Below are 20,466 nucleotides of genomic sequence, written 5' to 3'. Positions count from 1 at the left end.
ATTATAACGTCTACAGTGTATCTTTAAACAAGCCCTGGACTGTTTTTGATCCTTTCTCATGGACAGATCACAAACTGCCCTTTTTCCTCCCTTTCAGTCCAAGTTCTGCTCTGTTACTTTTGGTTTTCCACTGGGATATTCCCTCAGTCTGACACTTTATAACATTTACGTGTGATATATTTAGGATATGCTCATGACACACAGTTCGTCATGTCATATCACCTTACTCATATTTTTTTTTAATGCATGACAACTGTGGTGTTTTGGATGGCCTGTATTTCCCTTAAGCTTAAAAGCAACAAAACTGAAATTGCTTTTGTTCTCCTACTTGTTGGCACCCTGACCTAGAACTCCTTACCACTCCTTTCCTGTGGCTTTAGTCAGGAATCTGGTGATCACCTTGTACAGTAACTCCTTTTAAAACTCATAGTTTTAAGGTCGCTGCTACCAGTTTCCATATTCTTCACATGTTAAGGCAAACCTTTCCTCCTTCACCTGCTTTCCCTTGGAAGACAATAATTCAATCTTTTGTTAGCTTGTGCATGGACCATGCCAACTCTTTACACGTAAGTCTTGCTGAATTTACTGTTCATCATCTTCTGGTGGTGCAGAACGCCTTATCTCATTTATTTCTGAATATATTGCCCTTGACAACTCATGCCATTTCATCTCATTAAACTCCATTGGCTCCCATTTCCACAAATCTCTACTTTTAAATTGCTTTGACTCGTGTACTACAGAATTTTTCCACAGACAGGTAATGAAAAGCGCTTTGTGATACATCAGACCCTTTGTCTGGTCTACAGGACTATTCATAAAAATGATCCTGCCTATCTCCAGCACAGATCCTGCACCTACTGTCCTCCATGTAGTCTTCATTCTTGAAGTCCTCAGCTCATTCAGATTCCACGCTTTAGACACAGTTGACTGGGTGGACGCTCTTTTTCTTTTCTTGCTGAGAAATTCAAGGACATTCTTCACTTTTCCTTGCTCATGGCATTCTCCTTCAACCTCTTTAGGAAATGCTTGAAATAAGCTGTATTCTCGACTGTAATCCTTGGATTGGCTTCTGTCCTCAGTAGGGATGCTCATACATCTATCACCAGGATGCCATGTCAGGTAGTAGTTCTACTTTGCAAAATCTCATTCATTTATTAATACATTTGTTCCTGATTTGTTCCTGATAATAACAGGTGAAGCAATACCACACCTGGGGCCAGAATTTGTAAAGGATTAGGTGGCCTTTGCGTCATGCAAGGTGACACAAGGGCAACGCAAGCCTTAAGTGAGATTTACTATGCTACGTAGAGCCACCTTACATGGCAACACAACACAGTGTCCTGGGAAGGCATTCCATGGGTGAAGCATGGGTGTTCCCATGCATCAACCCATGGATTTTGGCACATTTCCAGATTGACTTCCAGTAGTAAACCTGGAAGTGCATCATAAAGGTACATCATCCAAGAAAAGGAGCAACGAGGAGAAATAAATGTATTTATCCTTGTTTTTCCTCATTCTATGTGTGCTGCATTCTTCAGCACTCGTAGAAAGAGGAAAATGCCTGTAAGGATAGTTTTGTGCAGGAAGATGTCCCTTTCTACACTAAAATATTCCAATCTGTAACAAAGGCACCCTTACATCATGGTGCAAGGGTGGCTGCATTGGTGCTAGGCTGCAGTGTGTACACTATCAGAGGGAGCAAGAAAGAATGTGTCACATCTTCATAGATATGGCACCTTAGTGCCCTCTCCACATGTTGCAGCACAGCAAGTTATCTTGGTGCATTGCAATGTGTCACATTTTTGTAAATCTGGCCCTTGGTATTTTCTCATGGAAAATCAACCAGTTCTATAAATCTGTATCTGACAATATTGATAACGCATGCCCGAGGCTACAAATCACTCTGTGTTATAGCTAATTGTGAGTGTGGATTTACCGCTCATGGTAAAGTGGAGACATCTAAGCTTTTGAATACACATAGCTCAAACTGGTACAACAAATATATCGACTGAATGCTCACAGAGCAGAGTGGGAATCTCAGCTGATTTTAAGGTCAGGATGGCTCACCTCTGACTTGTGCCATCAAGCAGTGTGTGGTTCCTCTCCATCTTTGAATGACAGCTGTACATACCTTTGATTTAGCAGGACAGGAGAATGAGTTCTTTCACAGAGTGTAAAGCCCAGATCTCTTTTTAATTTTAGAAACTGTAGCAAGCTTGCTCTTCACAAATGATCACAAGGTAAATCTTGTGGATTCGATTAAACATGCGAGCCCTTCTTCAAAGATACAGCCCAACACCAGTACAATCTATGCAATCTGGCCAGGGTGTATTATATGGCACAGACTCCCATGCTGTGAGGAGCATGAAGAATAGCAGCTGGATTTAAAGAGGTAATTTAAAAGCAGAAATAGGTCATTGCAGTATGGCTTTCAGTGAAACAACTGGTAAGCTAGCAGTATTTCATTTTACTGAGGTCGATGCATTCTGTACTATCACATTTCTTACGAGTAACACCTGTTTGAGAATGTTAACAAAGACTGCATAAATTATTGTAAAATGTTAATAAATTGATTGGTTTAGCTTGTCGGAGTATATCCTGCGTCTATATTTCATTGCCTGCTAGTTTGGATGTGTTTACTAGCTCTGTCTCTACGTCTGGTTATTTTTCTCCGACTGCTCTTTCTGTTTGTCCCTGTTAATCTCTGTTAAATTTGTACGTCTCTTTAAACTTTTGAAAATGATTGCTCCCTCTTTATCCATGTCAGTGGCTGTCATGAACTTCCATGTTAAATAACTTGAGGGTGAACTGTTGTAATTGACCTATGTTTCAGAATAATATTGCCATATGCTGCCAAATAAAACCACAGCAATTATTTTTTTTTTCAGCACACTAAAGCCATCAACAGGAAGCAGCCACTCAGGTATCAGCTGGAGGGCTACGAACAACCGTCCAGGAGACAACTGCGCCCCTCCGAGACCGAGGAAGTGGCTTTGAAGGTGGTTTGCGAGAGTACCGTTGGTACAGTGATTATTATCGGATCTCCCTGATGGAAATGTCTGCACTAAGCACATTAAAGAGGGATGGAAATAACTGTTGGCTATTAGTTGTTCATAATGAAGGCCAACATGCTATATTTCCACAGGGGTGATATGCAGGAAGAAATAACACAATCACTAATTGCAATCAAATTACATCTCACCTTATTTTCCCCCCATTGTGGCCAAAATGTTAACTGATGAGGGGCACCAGAGCTGATATATTAGTGTACATTTCCGAAAACAGTTCTTTTCTGACGACAGACATTTTGTTCAAATTAAGCTGGTTAAAACCAAGTAACGATGATGCTCTGTTACCAGGAAACTAATCCACAGCAGGATTTTTTTCAATTTGCAATTCAATTTGCTTGCCAGTGCCTGTTTAATTAAATTATTTCCAGCGGGCCTTTGGAACGTTATTGTTTTCACCGTGTCAGATATCTGCATTGACCTCATAGTCTAAGGGTATATGCTGTATCTAGGCCGAAAACATATGTTTTACCACTCCAGAAGGTACCAGACAACTGGCTGCTTTGTACCTGACACTTTGTTAGTAATGGAACAGTGATCAGTGTTGTAAGTACCACACATATATGTATGGGATGGATGGGGTAAGCATGTTTTATTTAAGGACATTTGTAAAGCACTGCATCCGCTCTTTAAGAGTTTGTTGGCGCTACTCAGGACAAAGCATTGCACAGAGGTGAAGTATAACCATTGGGACCCATCCGATACCTCCAAAAGTACCATTACAGGACAGGATGGGATCTAGGTCAGACCCACAGCCAATTGTTTATGATGCAAAAAGCCAAGATTTCATTTTAGTTTCTGAACCTTATTAAAATAGTTACAGAAAGTAGAGACAACAGGAGCTGATTACACAACTCAGCGGCTGCCAACTCGGGAAGGAGAATGTTCAACAATTTTCTTACTTACAAACGAGGGCCCGTTGATATCATACATTTTGTGGGTCATACATGCCACTTTGAGTTGCACCTGCTTACAGACTGGCAACCACTGCAGCTGTGTGAGATGTGGTGAAACACTGCCCATCTCAGGTAAAGTGAGAAGCGGCTTTTGTCACTGCTCGAAGTGGCAAATTGAAGGATAATTTGCAGTCTAATGGGATGCCTACATTCCTGGCCACTTTCACTAGGACAGCAGCTTGAGTCCTGATGAGTTCCTGGAGCGATTTCTTGTTTGGAAGGGTTTAACTTTAAGAAGTCCCTGCCCATCCAACTACAATATAGTCTTCTGCGCCTGAAAGACCCTCATTAAAAGCGCCTTTATTTTCTGCAAGATTAGTTAACTGTTTACCATCTGCAGACATGCGGGTAATGACCTAAAACACATGCACAGCGGCGAGTGGTATTACAAAACGTTTAAATGAAATAGTAGACATGGACGATCTCTGTGGGACACCTCAATGTAGGTCTTAAGAGATTGAATTCAAAAGACCCAGTTAGGTAACTTGACTGCAGTGGGCCAGAAAAACAGAAAATCGAGCTATCTCCCAGGCTCCAATATCACTCTCTCTAACAATTTTGCCAGCTAGGGACGACAGAGATAGGAAATAGTTTCAAAGATCTTCAGCATCATGTACGATTTTTTTTTAAAGAGATGACACATTTTGGCTTTCTTCCACTCCTTGGGCATTGTTTCAGATTCAACAGAAAATGTATACTCGCTGTCACTAAAGGTGCGCGTTCAGTGCAAGCCTTCTTTTGTTTATATTTATTTTTCATTTGGGAAGTAACGAAACATATCAAATCAATATACATGAACATTAGACAGCACAGATAGTCATCCGTAAAAACCACCAGAGCAATCCATACTTTTATCATCAAACACATCTAAATATAAAATTGAACTCTTTGAAGTATATTCACACTTCAGAGGTCTCAAACGCCTATAGATTCTTATGGGGAACCATAACCCACGCAACTTGTCTTCATAATAATAGACCCCCAACCCATACAGCAATATTGAAACCAAGCTTTAGAATCAGGAGGATCGCTTTAAAGCCATGCCTGGGCAGTGCCCAGCCTGGCCACTTCGACATTAAAGAAGTAAATGCCTCTAAAATTAAGGGGTATATTATAAGATGAGCCGAGCAACATCACTTTGGGATCGGATTGAATATCAGCACCCGTCGAAGTTTTTAATTTAGCAAAGACCTCAGACCAATAGGAGCCCAGTGAGGGGCAGGAAATGAAAACTTGTGCAAAGTCCTTTTCCAGTGTCTGACATCTAAGGCATTTGAGTTTGGCTGCCATCCAATTTTGAACAGTCAGCAGGGAATACAATATTACCATGGATTATTTTAAACGAGTGAACTCTGAGTCAAAACACAATGAGAGCTTACTGAGCCAATCCGTTTGAATAGCTGATATCTTCAGAAGAAACCGAGATGGCTAAACGGTTGGACCACTTATCAACCAGTTGGCCAAAATAATGTGCTTGTGGGCGATTACTCAGCAAGATCGGATGGAAAGTATAAACACAGCCTTGTTTAAGTCCATTACCAAAAGTACATAAAAATTGATTTTGATGGACAGAGATTGTGAGAGTGTGCAAATGACAAAGGTACCCACGAACCTGGAGATAACAAAAAACGGTTAATGCACCTGAAGCCTTCTGCAGTTCTTCAAGAGACAGAAAAGTGCCCTCAGAAAAAAATACTGTCCCAGTCGTTCAGTGACAGCAGACATCAGAAACTGGATTTAGCCATCATGAATAATAGATGGAATATTGGGGTAGAAGCCCAGAGTTCTGTAATAATTGCGCCTAGAGATTTTACAGCAGCTACTCAGACTTTGTTAAAAATGGCAAAAGTCTTGAATCTTGTGCATTAAAGTACATAGTGTCAACAATCCCTTGTGCAGGTCGTTGTACAGTTTGAGAGTGGAAGTAATCAGGATAGAAACCTGCCGGCTGCCAATTCCCTGACCGCATTACTGCAGAAATGCACAGCATAAAGGAGGAGATCAAATACAACCAAAGTGATGGTAGTGCCATGCCACCTATTGCCTGAGGATGTTGTAGATCGTGAATAGTGCCACATAGCTTTTTATATAGCCATATAAAGTGTTGCCACCTGGCATACACCTTCCTAAAAAAGCTTAGAGAGGAAAAGCAGAGTTGTACAGAATAGAAATAAGAAGCACAGGCAAATTATCATTTTAGTTGCATCTACCAATAGTTCCAAAATGCAACCGATTCCATTTCCTAAACACAGCTGCAGATTTTTGATACAGCCTATCGTAATTAAGAGTCAAGATGTCTAGTAGTACTAGAGACTTGAACACCAATGCATGTAGCCCTTTTAACAAAACGAGGGTTAGGGGGTTCCGGCCTCAGATTCGTGATGACCTGAGTTTTGTGTACATTGAACTTATATCCAGCAGCCATTGATGTTAGGGAGGGCCTTAGATGGAGAATACGTCTTTATGGCGATATCATCCGCATGTGTTAATACATTAGAAGAAAACTAATTGAGACTCAGAGAGGGAGTGGACTCAGCTGCTTTAAGCTTTTGAATGAATGGGTCGAGATAGAGGGAGAAAAGTAAAGGGGATAAAGGACATCCCTGTCTGCTGATGCAATGGATACACACATTGACAGACATCCGTCACATCAGGATGATTCAGGCCTATCATGAACGTTAGAGGGACTTGATAGCAGATACAAAGTTTTCACCTAGGCCTACTTGCCTCATAACTACCTAAGCAGGCCCACCTGCCACAAAACTACCCATAACAATTTCAAGGAGACCCTGTTGAATGCTTTTTCTGCATCCCACAGGATTATCGCAGCAGGTTCACACAATTCTTCTGCAACATCCAGAAGAAGAAATGGCAAGACTGATATGAGCCCAGGTATCCCTTGCAGGGATAAACCCATGCTGCACCAGATCAACCTATGAGGTGATAATAGATGAAGGTCAGTTGGCCGGAACCTGTGTATATAGTTTGGTATCAGAGTTCATCAATAACATGGACCGGTATGAACTGCAGAGAAGATAGTCTTTTCCCTTTTTTAAGAAAACCGCAATATGTGCCTCCCTCCAGGTCCTTCGTACCGCAGAAGAGAAGAAAGAGGAATCAGAAGGGTCCACAAAATGCATATGATGCTGTCTGAAAAGGTTTTTATAAAATTCAATAGTAATAGAATCAAGATCAGAGGCTTTATCCATCCTTAGTTGAAAGAGGACTTTCTTACTTTCTGCTATCACTAGCAGAGTGCCCAGAACTGCCCCTAAGATCCGTCTGATTTCCTTGCTATTTTCAAAACAGGCTGCATGCTTCCTACACCATGTTTGGCTAGCCCTATCCCACACATTGTGCTGAAACAGCATCCGGGTAGCAGTTAGCTGTTCAAAAATCCTCTCTGCATGATGTACCATTTGATAGGCCAGGCAACAAGAGCAATTGTTTTCAAGTTTCAGGAGCTCCACACATAACCGCCACTCCAGTTCTCTGGCCTTATGGTATCTCCAAATTGAGAAGCTAAGAGTCTGTCCCCTAATTGTGGCTTTTAGTGCACCGCAAACAATAGTGGGTGAGGCTGACCCATTATTGATAACTAATAATTCTTTTAAAACAGAAGTCATAAGCACATCATAATCCAAACCCTTTTCCAACTGAAAGTCCAACACAGCGAGCAAGTCTCACCCGAAGCGGGATGGTATCTAACAAACAATTAGGGGGTGCTATGATCTGATAACACCCGTGGATGTCTCCTAATCGTGTGAGCCAGGATAATGTTGTTGCTAACTAAAACCAAATCAATTTGTAACATCATGTCATGTGGGGCTGAGTAAAATGTAAAACCTGCCTCAGACCCCCAACAAGCCCGCCACGTGTCCAGCAGAGCATGAAAGCCCATAACTTGATCGGGAGTCGCACATGATCACCTCATTTGTCTGGCACTTGCCTTACTTGAAGAGGTTGAATCCACACAAGGTTCCAAGACCAGGCTGAGGTCTGCATACATAATAATCAGTCTACTTCACTGGCTCAGCTGAACCAGCAGCTCAATCCAATTGCAATCTACAGTTCAGTATACTCAGGGTGTTGTAGCATGAGGCTAAGATTGCAAGCATTACATATAAATTGGAGGACATGTAAAATCAGACACCATAGCAATTTGTGGATGCTCGGAACACCCAATGGTCAGGATGGGGACCATGCCAGAGGGTATATTGTCCACCTATTTAGGCAGGCTTTTCCACAATTCAATAATTGGGACATTGGCAGTCTAATACAAAGGGTGCATCATTTTCCTTTTTCAAAACCAGCTCAGGGTCGGGCCTCGCAATTTCCTTGAGCGATTCTGATCTACGTGGGAAATTATACTTTTTGTCAGATGATCTTCCAACATGCTCAATCACGTAATCCCATCAAGTCTTGTGGTGTGTAGTTTTTTGTCCACTATGACATTTGTCATGCAACTGTGGAGTTCAGATGGAAGCTTAGAAAACTGATACCTGCATACGTCAATTTAGGCATCGCTGTCTCCCTGTTGGAACCTGCTAAACTTAAACTCTGTTATCAGGGACAAACGCATTTCTGTCAGGATTCGTCAATGGCTCAGTACCTTCTAAAAATGTTGGGTACCTGATCCATTAATGATGAATAACAATGCCAAACATGGGCCTGGGTTTCTCTCAGATGCTTTCTCACCCTCTTGTCTTTCTGGCTGCATTGGGGGTGTCCTGTTGACTTTCTTCCCTTTATATGCCTTAAAATAATGTACAGCTTTAACTCATAAGGGTATGTTTAATAATTTTGAGTCTGATTTCACTCTTTTCCATTTTCACCATCATTTTATTTCCATTATAGTCTCTTACCTCTTTCTCATAGCACACCATTGGGGTCTGGTGGTCCGGGCTTTGTGGGGTAGACTGGTGTTTGTCAAATATCTTGCAGCTTTATGCTGGGTTGGGGATGTAGCAGAGTGGTTTGAGGGGGCCAGAGATCCTCATTCCCCTAGGCTAATCAGGATAGGTTTGGGTCTGGGGAGAGTCTTGGTAAGGGCACTCAGGGTAGCGGTCAGAGAGGGAGAGCAGGGCTTATTGTGAAATAAGTCGATTCACTCAGGGTTTGCAAATGTTTCAGAACAGGAATGTATAAACATGGGAGGGTCAAAATGTATTCACACGCAGAGATCCTACTCGTTTTGATGCTTGGGAAGAGGAGCCAGGGGAGCCAAACTATCCATATACTTAGCTGGAATGTTTGAGAGACATCACCGAGCTTAGGTGTGTTAAGGAGGAGCTTGTCCTGCTTCACAAAGAGTTAGTATGCTTGTAGGAGACTAGGCCTGGGCAAAATTGGCAGAGTTTCAGTCCACGGAATTCTGTGGAATTACATTAAAGTTCTGTGGAATTCTGCAGAATTCCAGGGAGGGACAGAGGGCACACTGCAGAGACTGACACATCAGAGCCCCTTGTGCCACAATGCTTGCAGTGGCAGTAAAAACATGCAGGCTCGTGCAGCGTGGTTTACTCACACTGTTGGCGTTGCAAACACAAAAGAAAGGCCTCCCGCCTCCCTGGTCTGCCACAAAGTGAGGGATTTGGCTCTGAAAGTTAACCGATAATGGACATATGTCCTATGCTTTGCTCCATAACAGCAGATTTGGCAACGTAGGACAGTTCCTGGGCAGCTAAATATGCACATTTTATAAAAACGTATATAGATGTAACTCAGCATTGAAGCCGTAAACGTTCCAGCGCTGTCCGACCCAGGGGGATCATGGCGGGTCCTGGCGTGATGGTGAAGGAGTCTGTGCCACCGTCTTTTCCTCTCTTCTTTACTGATGATAGGCGCCAGTTCGATTTCAGGAGGCAAGTTGACTAACTACCTGCAACAATTACACAACCCCAACCTCACCCTATCCACACTCCCTACTGGACAATCTTTCAGAGCTCTTTGTTGTGATTGGACAAGCTTCCCGTATGCATGATCCAGAGATGTGTTTGTACAGAAATATTTAGAGGCTCTCCGTCTGGTTCTTGTCTTGCTGGAATTTAAAATCTCACTATAACAGATTTTTTGACGGTAGATATTAAAATTAAGAAGACATATGCGTGAACCGTTAGTGTGAATTTGATCAATGTGATTTAAAAGTAAAAGAAATGGGTAAATGGGATTTATAACTGCCTGAAAATAGTAGAGAACACCTAGGCCCATATTTATACTTTTTTAGCGCTGCATTTGCGCCGCTTTTTGATGCAAAAATGGCGCAAACTTACAAAATACAATTGTATTTTACAAGTTTGTGCCATTTCTGTGTCAAAAAATGACGCAAATGCAGCGCTAAAAAAGTATAAATATGGGCCCTAGTGTAATAAAAGGCACCCTGTTACTTTCTGCTAAAGAGACACTTCTCTGAACCCGGCCTTGTTAGCATGTAATCCCTGAGGTCAGCACCTCGACTGCTCGGAGGCCGTTAATACGCATTAAAATAATAAAAATAAAACGAAGCAAAGCTTGAGCCAGACTGAGGCCCGTATTTATACTTTTTTAGCGCTGCATTTGCGTCATTTTTTACCTAAATACGGTGCTAACTTACAAAATACAATTGCATTTTGTAAGTTTGCTCCGCTTTTGCGTCAATAAATGACGCAAATGCGGCATTAAAAAAGTATAAATATGGGCCTAAGTGAGTAGTATTGTGTAGAAATGTAACCCTTCTGACCCTGCGAGGTGGAGACATAGCTTCTAATTCATTGCTTGGAGCCCCCCTGCTACCCTCCATTCCACTAGACCCTCCCTCCGCTCGGACCAGGAGGCTCAGAGAGCACGACATCTTAACATATCTAAACACCCCAGAAAAGAACACTTTCCACATCATTACCAAATCACCCAGAAGCTCCATGCCCCCCTGCCGTGCCCTCACCGTGCAGCCAGAGGACAGTATGGGTAGATGGAGGGCAATGGGGCAAATTTGGGGGGGAACAAGAAGAGGAGTGGGCAGAGCAGAGAGTTGAAGTAAAATGAGAGATATATATACAGAGTAGGAGCCAAGGTATTGTGGGCAGAAAGGTGAGAAACTTGCAGTGCTTATTTTTAATTTCGCCTGTGGGCAGAGTGATGGAGTTCATTAGCAATTATGAGTTATATGAGTAACGCAGAATTACGAAATTCCTCCAATTCCACCGGCGGAATAAAAAATTCTAGCTACCCCTACTAGAGACCCATTTAGGCCTATGGAAGGTTCAGAAAGTTGAGAGCTTGGGCTATAAGATCTTGCCTTTTGCTGGCTCACAGAGGGGCGTTGCACTGCTTGCTAGGAATAACAGATGGTCCCCTATTCAAGCTAGTGCTGATAAAGGAGTCTGCTGGCTAATCGCTCAGATAGTGAAAGCTAACTGTCAAATTACATTCTGTGGACTATATGTTTCTAATATGGATAAATGAATGATATGTTTTATAAAGCTCACTGTCCCTCCCCAAGGAGCATCCTAGCGCTGCTCAAGGCAGCATGAGTATCCCTAATTCACAGAATCAATGAGTAGCATACTGGGCCCAGAATTCCAAAAATCCAAGTATTTAGTTGCTTTAGAAAGATCTCTTCAGAATTAAGAGATCGCAGGGCCATAGGGAGATTATTCCATGCCTTTTCCCCAAGACTGCAAAGGACTTTCCTCCCTTTGACTTGAATCTAAAATCCGGAATCTTAATAAGATTAGCCAATGAGGAACTGAACAGTGGGAGGTAGTGTAATGAGTGCCTCTAGCAGTTAGATATCTTGGTCCCAAATTTCTGTACTCTCTGAACCTTAATAGGAGGATTTTAAACAAAGTCCTTTTATGGATCGGAAGCCAGTACAAAGCTCTCAGGGCTGGAGATGCTGATGAGCAGCAAGGCAGGTTCAAAATCAATCTAGCTGCCACTTGTTGGACAGTCTGTTGTTTTTGAATGGCTTGTTTAACTAAACCTGAAACTGTTGCAATAATCTAATCTTGAAGTTATAAGCGCCACAGCAACTGTTTTCCTAGCCTCAGGATAAAAAAGATCAAGAAACTTTTTCAGGGATTTGATGAGGTTAAAATATGTGCCTGCTAATGTAGATGCTTGAGGGTGGAAAGACTAGGTATTGTCAAATTTGACACCGAGATTCCTGGCAACCTGAACTGCAGGCGAGAGGGTGGGAGTGGAGGTAGGCCACCATATCAAGGGGTTAAATGTATTTGAATTCTCAAATAGCATAACTTCTATTTTATCGGTGTTGCCTTTGAGGTGATTATCTTCAGATAAACAATTTTTAAAATTGAGTTCCAAGCCGAAAGAGTCTTTATCCAGGGACAGAATCAATTGTGTGTCATTGGCGTAAGAGGTGACCTCATTGCTGAAGGAGGATATCAATGTAATCAGGAAGGCCATATGTATATTATATAGCTCAGGGCTCAAAGAGGAGCCTTGCAGAACTCCTAGGCTGATTGACTTTTCAGGGAAGTAGAAGGATGATCCTACCATTTCAATTTTTTTATTAGTGAAGGTGCACAAGACTCATTTAGAATGGAAGCAGGGCTGACATCTATAGGGGAACCCACTGCTCTACTGTGATTCATGAGAGCTGTCAGTTCCTCCCTTGAGAGGACCCTAAAGTCAAACAATTTAAATGGCCTTCTATCCGTTCTTTACGCATCTAAGCCAGATGGCCTGTTATCATTGTTTGCTGTCTCAGAAAAGCCATCCTCTGATCCATGCATCTGTAGAGTTGCCAGATGATCTCTAATCTTATCCATTTCTCATAAAAATAGTCTGCAAATTTGTGAGTGATAAACTGGGAAGGGCTGAGCATATGACACTATGCAGTCTGGTAATTCAGGTTTTAAATGGCAGATTTCTTTAGAAGTGTATTTGGTTGCTTGATAATATTGTTGTCATGATAAATTCTTTATGTCCCTCTGTTGGCATAGAGAAACTTAGACAGTGCTTGAAAATATTTTATTTTATCAGATGCTCTTAACATTAGCACACGATGGCCTCAATCTGTCATTTTCTGCAGTTTTAATCAGATGTGAATCATCGACAACAGTAATTTCCTTCAGGAGAGATATTGCCATGAGTGTAGGAGTTAGTAATTAATTGCAATTATCATTATCAGAAGACACGACACCCTGGTTACCACTCATACAGGAGAAGTCATTAAACGGCAGCAACTATTTTTTTCTGTTTTTTTTCTCTATTTCTTATGAATTAGAGTGATGTTTTAATAATATTTCAAAATAAATCCAGTAATCATCACTCCATGCTATTTTCATGGCCTATGTAAAAATCACTCCCTGCTTCAATCAAAAAATCAATTCTAGGTTGTGACAATCTTTAGGTGTGGGTCCGTTAATAATTTGTTCATGAATTAAAAGCCAGATGTACAAAAATAGAAATCGCTATTTAAGAAATGCAAAATGCTATGTACAAAAGTACCGATTTCCTAATAGCGATTCCAACAAAGTAGGAAATGCTATTAGGAAATCGGTATTAAGAAATCCCATTGCATTTGAATCAATGGGCCGGGTTTACGAATCTAAACAGTGATTTCCTATTAAGAAATCACTGTCGAGATTGCAAAACAAGGGATGCAAATGGGAAAAAGGCCCCCTTATGTGTACCCCATAAATATGGGTGCACCTGTAGAGCACACAGATGCCTAAGGGGCATCTGTGTGCTCTATTGCAATTTTAAAAAAAGCACAGTGGGTGCTTTTTTAGAAATTGCACCTGGTTAACACCGACTTCAAGTTGGATGGAAATTATATCTTCACAGTGCCCAAATGGCATTTTGGAAATGCATGATTTTTCAGAATAGGAAATGCAAATATAAAATCCCTATTTGCATTTCCTATCCTGGGAAACGCAAATTGGGATTTCTACATGATAGAAATCCCAATTTGCAAATCCTTAAAGGGCTTGGGGCCAGATGTATGACCCTTTGGTATTGCGACTCGCAATTTGCGAATCCTCGTGATTCGCAAATTGCGAGTCACAATACCAAATGTACCACAGTGTAACTCACACTGTTTGCGATTCCCAATGGGGTCGCAAATGAATTACCTCATTAATATTCATGAGGTAGGTCGCAATTTGCGACTCCTTTGGGAATGGCCGCACTCACCGGGATGGTGGCCTGCTGGGTACAGCAGACCACCATGTCTGTGACTGCTTTTGATTAAAGCAGTTTCTTTTTAAAATGCAGCCCGTTTTCCTTAAAGGACTGTCCAACTGTCTAAGAGGGGCCAATGTTAGAACTAAGAAAATAGTACTGGCGCTGTCTAAACTGAGTGGGGGGTTGTGATCGGTCAAGTCATGGGTCAATTATACAGTTAAAGTCACCCCTTACATCCATGGTGTATGTGCCCATTGTGTTAATACAGTAGTTATTCGAGAGAAAAAGGCAGGTTGTGCCGTGTTAGGGGCATATATACTACCTAGTAACTCTGCCTCCCCATCCAAGAGCCCCTCCACAAGCATATATCTACCATCAGGATCAACATCTGTCCTCAGTGTTTGGAAGGGAACTCCAGGGCAGATCCACACCAGGGCCCCTTGAGCAAGGCCCGAGTATGTGGTACAGTAGCAATGACTATAAGTGTTCTTCCTCCCCTTTTATCACATGTTTTTTGCAAGAAATAAATTTATATACTTTGCCCCGTAGGTATTGCTGCACAGAATGTCTCTTTCTGGTGGAGCCCATACCTTGGACATTCCACATCATTAAGATATACTTAGCCATCCCGTATACATTTTAAAATGAGCCCCTTGTATCAGCTGGCCCTGGGTCCGTGCATCGCCACACTGTTTCTCAATACCCAAGCCAGACCTGTGAAGAAAAGTTGTTAGTGCATTATATGTTTTAAATAATTGTACAACCAGAACTCCCAACTCCCATCCCAGGGCAATCCTGGAACCGGGGGTTACCCAAACAATGAACATTGTAACCCATTGATTTGGCGCTCCCACGCTGGCCGTCATGGGCTCCAACTGCAGGGGGGAGGGGGAGCAGTGTTGTCAGAAGCTCAGTGCTTTACACCAAGGTTAATAAGCAGTACTTGAATGAGCTATGAGCCAGAGAACCCTGTGACTGTCAAACAGCCGCTTCCTGCAGATTTTCGTGAGCTGCAAGCCCGACTGTGGAACCTAGAAATATTGCCACCATCCCTCAATGCTAGTGCCCATCCTGCCATGGTGTCAGAGAATCTCATCCACCATTTGAGGCGTGACATCAGGCAAAGGTTACAAAGTTACACTGTCTTTAGAATGCATGGAGGCAGAGTCGGTTGCAACTTTATCTAGAGAAGAGCCTAGCCCCAAGCACCTAACTGCCCAACAATAGTGACCACCATGGCCAACACATGTGCACATTCTTCCCTGGCATGTTCTGGTGAAGGGGCCCCTTGGGCCGTGGCTCTCAGGCAGCGGCGTGGCCCCTGCCGCCATCTGCCCGTAGTCTTTATGCTCTGGTGCTGCCACTCCGGGAAGGGCGGTGACATGGCCTCGTAGCGGCGCTGCTCCACCGAGTCCCAGGCATCTATTGGTTCTGTGAAGAAGAAGGTCTTGCTGTCTGCTATCACCTTCAGCTTCGCCAGAAACTGAACTGAGTAGCGTACGCCGGCCAGCTGCAACCTACACTTCATGTCAAAGAAAGAGGCCCTGCCGCTTTGCACCACTAGATTGTAGTCTGGGGAGATGTGAACCATGGCGTTGTCATACAGTAGAGGGGATGCTACCTGCACCACCCACAGGAGGGCCTCCTTATCTCTATAGTTCAGGATGCGGGCTACCACATGCCTGAGGGGGACCTCGGTGGAGGACGTTGCACCGGCACCCTGTGGGCACACTCCACCAGGAAGATCTCTGACAATTGCTCTGGGTCACTTGCTGCCTCAGCCAATTCTCAAAGAAGGCAGTGGGGTCTGTACCCTCCACACCCTCCGGGAATGCCACAATGCAGATATTATTCTGATCCCTCGGCGTTCTCAGCTTGGCTTCCAGTTCTCGTGCCTTAGAGGCAAGGGAGTCCATCTGTCCCTTCAACTCACGAACAGTTGGGCGAAGCTCTGACACCTCTTTCTCTTCTTGTGTGACCCTGCCCGTCAGTTTCTGCTGATCAGCTCTGAGCAGTCCCAGTTCAATAGTCACAGCGTCCACCTTGCTGCTAAGCTCCTGTTTGGTATCGGCTATGGCCCCAAGTATTTGGTCCAGTTTGTCATTGGTGGTGGACACTGCCACTGAAGGAGTAGGGGGGGGGCAAGGGTCACACATCCCAGAGCCCTGGGCACTCCCAGTGCTCATCTTCTGCATAAGATGTCCTGTTCCACCCCTCCAGCCCATTTTCGTTGTCACTGGGCCTTTTATAATGCCATCCGCAAGGACCAGTATTGCATAGCTAGCGATACTTCATATGTGGTGGGTCTCCTGGTCTGGGACCTCACCCACAGCCGAGGTGCTGCATAATTCTCAGACCTTGTAGCGGGAAACTCGGTGAGGGGCACTCCCACCATCTCTCAGGTCAGCACTGCCACACATGTACTGAACCCACAGGAAAAGATGTACTGGTGAGGGGCACTCTCTGGTGTTGACGTCCACCCCTGTCAAATGCCACACCTGCAGGTTCCTAGGGAGGGGTGTATCCTAGATGTTCTTCATTAGTGGTACGTTGATTGCCGGGAATTGCTCACTTTCATTCCATCCACTCTGACTCTATGGAGAGGTAGGCTGCTGTACCTTGGGGTGAGATCTCCAGCAATGCAGGGCAGTCCTTTCACTATAGCCGCCCCATGCCGCCTACCACTCCACTGCTTTACCTGGTCAGCCGCAGGCCAAAGGGTGTCCCTGATACTAGTCTACTACTTTGCACGTGCCAGCCAGGCTTCGCCGCTCTCGAGGGGGGTGTTTCACTGCTCATTGAGTCGGTGGGCCAGTGAAGTAAAGAGGAAAATTTGCAGCACTGCAGACACAGGAGGAGGGGTGCGGAGGTTCAGGTCGCCACAGCAACGCATGCAGCACCAGCCGCGCTCCCGGTCGCAGTCCCTTAAATGGTGCTCCCGCCAGCCTCCTCCAGCCCCCTTGTCTGGACTACTTCAGCACCAGGTGTCCCAGTCATGGTGGAGATCTCCGGGTTTCCGAGTTTGTTTCTCTCCTGTCTGCCATTTCGGGAACAGTGGTTGCGGCAGTCAAAGGAGATTACTGCTATCCCCGCAAGCCCAGATGGAACAGCAAACGGGCCTTGCATAGGTCCCCGGGCTCCTCACTGCCTGCGACCGCTCACACAGCAGTTTCGTCCCCGACTGGGCCTTTTTACCACTCTGCTGAATCGGGGCGCTTCGAGCTGCGATCTCAGCCCCTAGACCTCTCCTGCATGTCCACCCATTGGCTCTTTAACTGTGTGGGCTACACAGCCAGGAATGGCAGTAACTCACCCACCATCTTGCGTAGCTGGCCACTCCCTCCAATGATCTGCATCAAAAGATAGGGTTGCTTTTTTGGCTCACATCTTAAATTGCCACATGGGCTGAATCTTTGCTACCTGGATAAATATATTGCTGATAATTTGGAATTATAAATCCCACAGTCTGCATAATGAAGATGAGCTTTTCGTACTGGTCCCTCAAATGGAACTTAAAAGTATTTGGGCAGGAGATTCATATGCCTTATCCTGAAGGCAATAGGGTCAGCTGTATCAAAGTTCCGTTTTGCATTTCCTAAATAGGGAATTTTAGTTAATCACTATTTAGGAAATGCAAAATGGAATGTAACAAAATAGCGATTTCCTAATAGCGATTCCTACAGAGTCACAATAGCTATTAGGTAATTGCGCTATTATGAACTGTGACCCCATTTGTTCCTACGGGTCTTTAGGCCCATAGGTGCTAATGGTTTTGCATATCCTAATTTGCAATTTCTTATTAGAGAATCGCAAATTAGGAAATGCAAACCCAAGGGTGCTGAGGGCCTACGTCCCCCTTTGATGCACTGCAAAAATTAACTGTGCACATGTGAAGTGTACACATGCTCTAGGGGCATGTGTGCGCTACATGGTACTTTTAAAAATGCATTTTAAAAAATTGCACATGGTTACTATCAACTTGGAGTTGATGGTAATAGCATTTCCTAAATGCCTATTTCGCATTTAGGTAATGCTTAATACATGTGCTTATGAATCACAAATAGGTAATCCCTATTTGCTATTTCATATTTAGGGAATCACAAATTGCAATTCCCTATTTGGAGTCCCAATTTCAGGGAATCACAAAAAATGAGACTGGCAACGACTTTCAAACATTCGGAAAGGCCATTTTGCATTCACAAGCAGTGGCATTTTTCGATTTGCACCGTTTGTGAATGCAAAATAATTTGATACATCTGGCATTAGTGTGTAGAATATAAATGAAATAAATAAAGCAATCCGTTTAGCCTAGTATTTATAAATACACATGGAACTTAAAGATTTTCCTCCACCAAAATGTAATCACCATCACCCAAATGGAAATCTTTACAGAAATTCACCATTCCGCAAAGCCCTAGTGGTCATTACACTAGGCGCTATCTATTTTATGGCCATTTAAATGCTGGGTGTTGCTAAAGGTTGTTTCGAATTTAAGTTGGGATTCTCAGAAAGGAATACAAATTCACATGGTTCTGTTGCTTGCCTGGAATCGATTCATATTCAGGTGATGACTTGTTTGGTCATTTAGCTTTGAAAAGTCACAACCACGTCTTGGGACCATTGAACGAAAATCTAGAGTATTTGATTTGTGGTGCAGTTGAGCTATTGTTATCTTGATTTTAGCATAGAGAAAACCTATACGTTTAAATAAAGCCTATCAAACGCTGAAAGAAAAACACTGCCCAGAATCAAATTTATACCAAAACACACAAACGGAGCAATAATAATGAACAAACTCCAAATAGTTCTCCTCCTTATCACATGTAGTGTAGAGCACCCCACGTTTCAGACCAAGTTCCAAAAAACATGATTCATCTACAAATGCCAAATCGAATCTATGATGACATTTATTTCACCAGGATACAGCAGCCAATGAAAATGTTTGCTTCATTCCTGAATAATTGATCAGCTAAGTATTGTTTAGGGTATCTAAGGGATCCTGCTTTCACTTTTCATTGTTATTCTGAAAGAAACCAACAAAAGTGTTTCAAAAGATCAAGATTTACAGTTCAGTGGATGGGTACTCCATGACTAACATATTGGATATCCCTTCATCTTCTTGCAGGAGCAGAATGTCCAGATGCACCTGTATATGGCAAATGGTATACCCATTACAAACATGAAGGAGTACCCATCCACTAAACTCTAAATCAGTGGTTAGGAAGGTTAAAAACCACCCACCCATTCTACATTCTAAGGCTTGCTGAAGTCAACCCCAAGAATGTCATTACCAGTGGTTTACTTTCTTCTTGCATTTCTATGCACAAGCAAGATGGTAGCCTCCACTCGAGATCTAACTTGAAGCTTCTCAAATAGGTACGCCCTTGATAGTGGAACAGGGTAAATCGTTGGAGCAGTTACGGGGTCCAAACTATACAACAGAGATGCCGTTATTAATGAAAGAAATATATTCTGGAATTAAAAGTGGTACACATCTCGGCTACTAAGGCTGTTTTACAGATTAATACAAAGAGAACACATTACACCAGCATTAAAGAAGGTATACCGGATTACAGTTGAGGCTAAACTGAAATACAAAACCATGACCCTGGCCCTGAAGCTTATGCCCCTGAATACCTATAAAACGTCCACGACCTGTCAGCCAGAAAGGCAACTAAGATGCAGTGGCAAATAGTTAATTATCCTGGAAACCTTAAAAACAGCTCGAGTAGGAGGAAAGTCTTTTGCAGACAAGAAGGAGGCTTGTGGAATGAGCTTTATGAAGAAATAGGATGAAAGCACCTACTGCCTGCCCAGTGGAATAACAAACGTTCTTATTTTAATGGCTAAATGCAGCTGAAATAGGCACCTGAAAGGTCTTGGATCCCTAACTTGTTCAGTGCATATAAAGAAAATAATAAATACATAGATGGATGGTGGAGCATCTTGAAATATCAACAAATCTCTTAACTCATAAAAATATCTTCTCACATACAAAATTGTTCCGAATGTATTTCACTTCAGTGTTTTACTGAGTCTAGAAAAGTAAAGTAGGGACTGAATTGCAAAGTTGTTGTGTATAAAGCATTTAACTTTGCTTTCTTTATTTTTCTTTGTTTATTTTATTGCACTTTAGAGCCAACAGAGTATAGTTTTACAAACTATGGGCCAGATCTACAAGAAACTAGTGCATCGCGGTGCTGCACCAAAAATAGCAGCGCCACCCCAGTTTTGAAACGCAGGGATGCGCCATATTTACTAGAATAAAGCGCACCTACGCGTTCCCCCCTGTGCCGGCGCTAAATTAAGCA

At 43.0% G+C, this 20,466-nt stretch overlaps 1 protein-coding gene across 4 annotated transcripts in view; it reads left to right on the top strand.

Annotated features, from left to right (window-relative positions):
* The window catches only part of ABCC9 (ATP binding cassette subfamily C member 9), an 843,291-nt gene that overhangs the window by 190,640 nt on the left and 632,185 nt on the right, over positions 1 to 20,466 (top strand). For all 4 annotated transcript variants that reach the window (XM_069228541.1, XM_069228540.1, XM_069228543.1 and 1 more), the window contains exon 15: positions 2,889 to 2,999. In XM_069228541.1, coding sequence (XP_069084642.1) covers positions 2,889 to 2,999 — 111 coding nt within the window. The remainder of the gene's footprint in view (positions 1 to 2,888; positions 3,000 to 20,466) is intronic.

This window comes from Pleurodeles waltl, chromosome 4_1 (genome assembly GCF_031143425.1).
Source record: "Pleurodeles waltl isolate 20211129_DDA chromosome 4_1, aPleWal1.hap1.20221129, whole genome shotgun sequence".
Lineage (NCBI taxonomy): Eukaryota > Metazoa > Chordata > Amphibia > Caudata > Salamandridae > Pleurodeles > Pleurodeles waltl.
The sequence above is the reverse complement of the archived record's forward strand: the minus strand, read 5'-3'. Positions and strand labels throughout refer to the sequence as shown.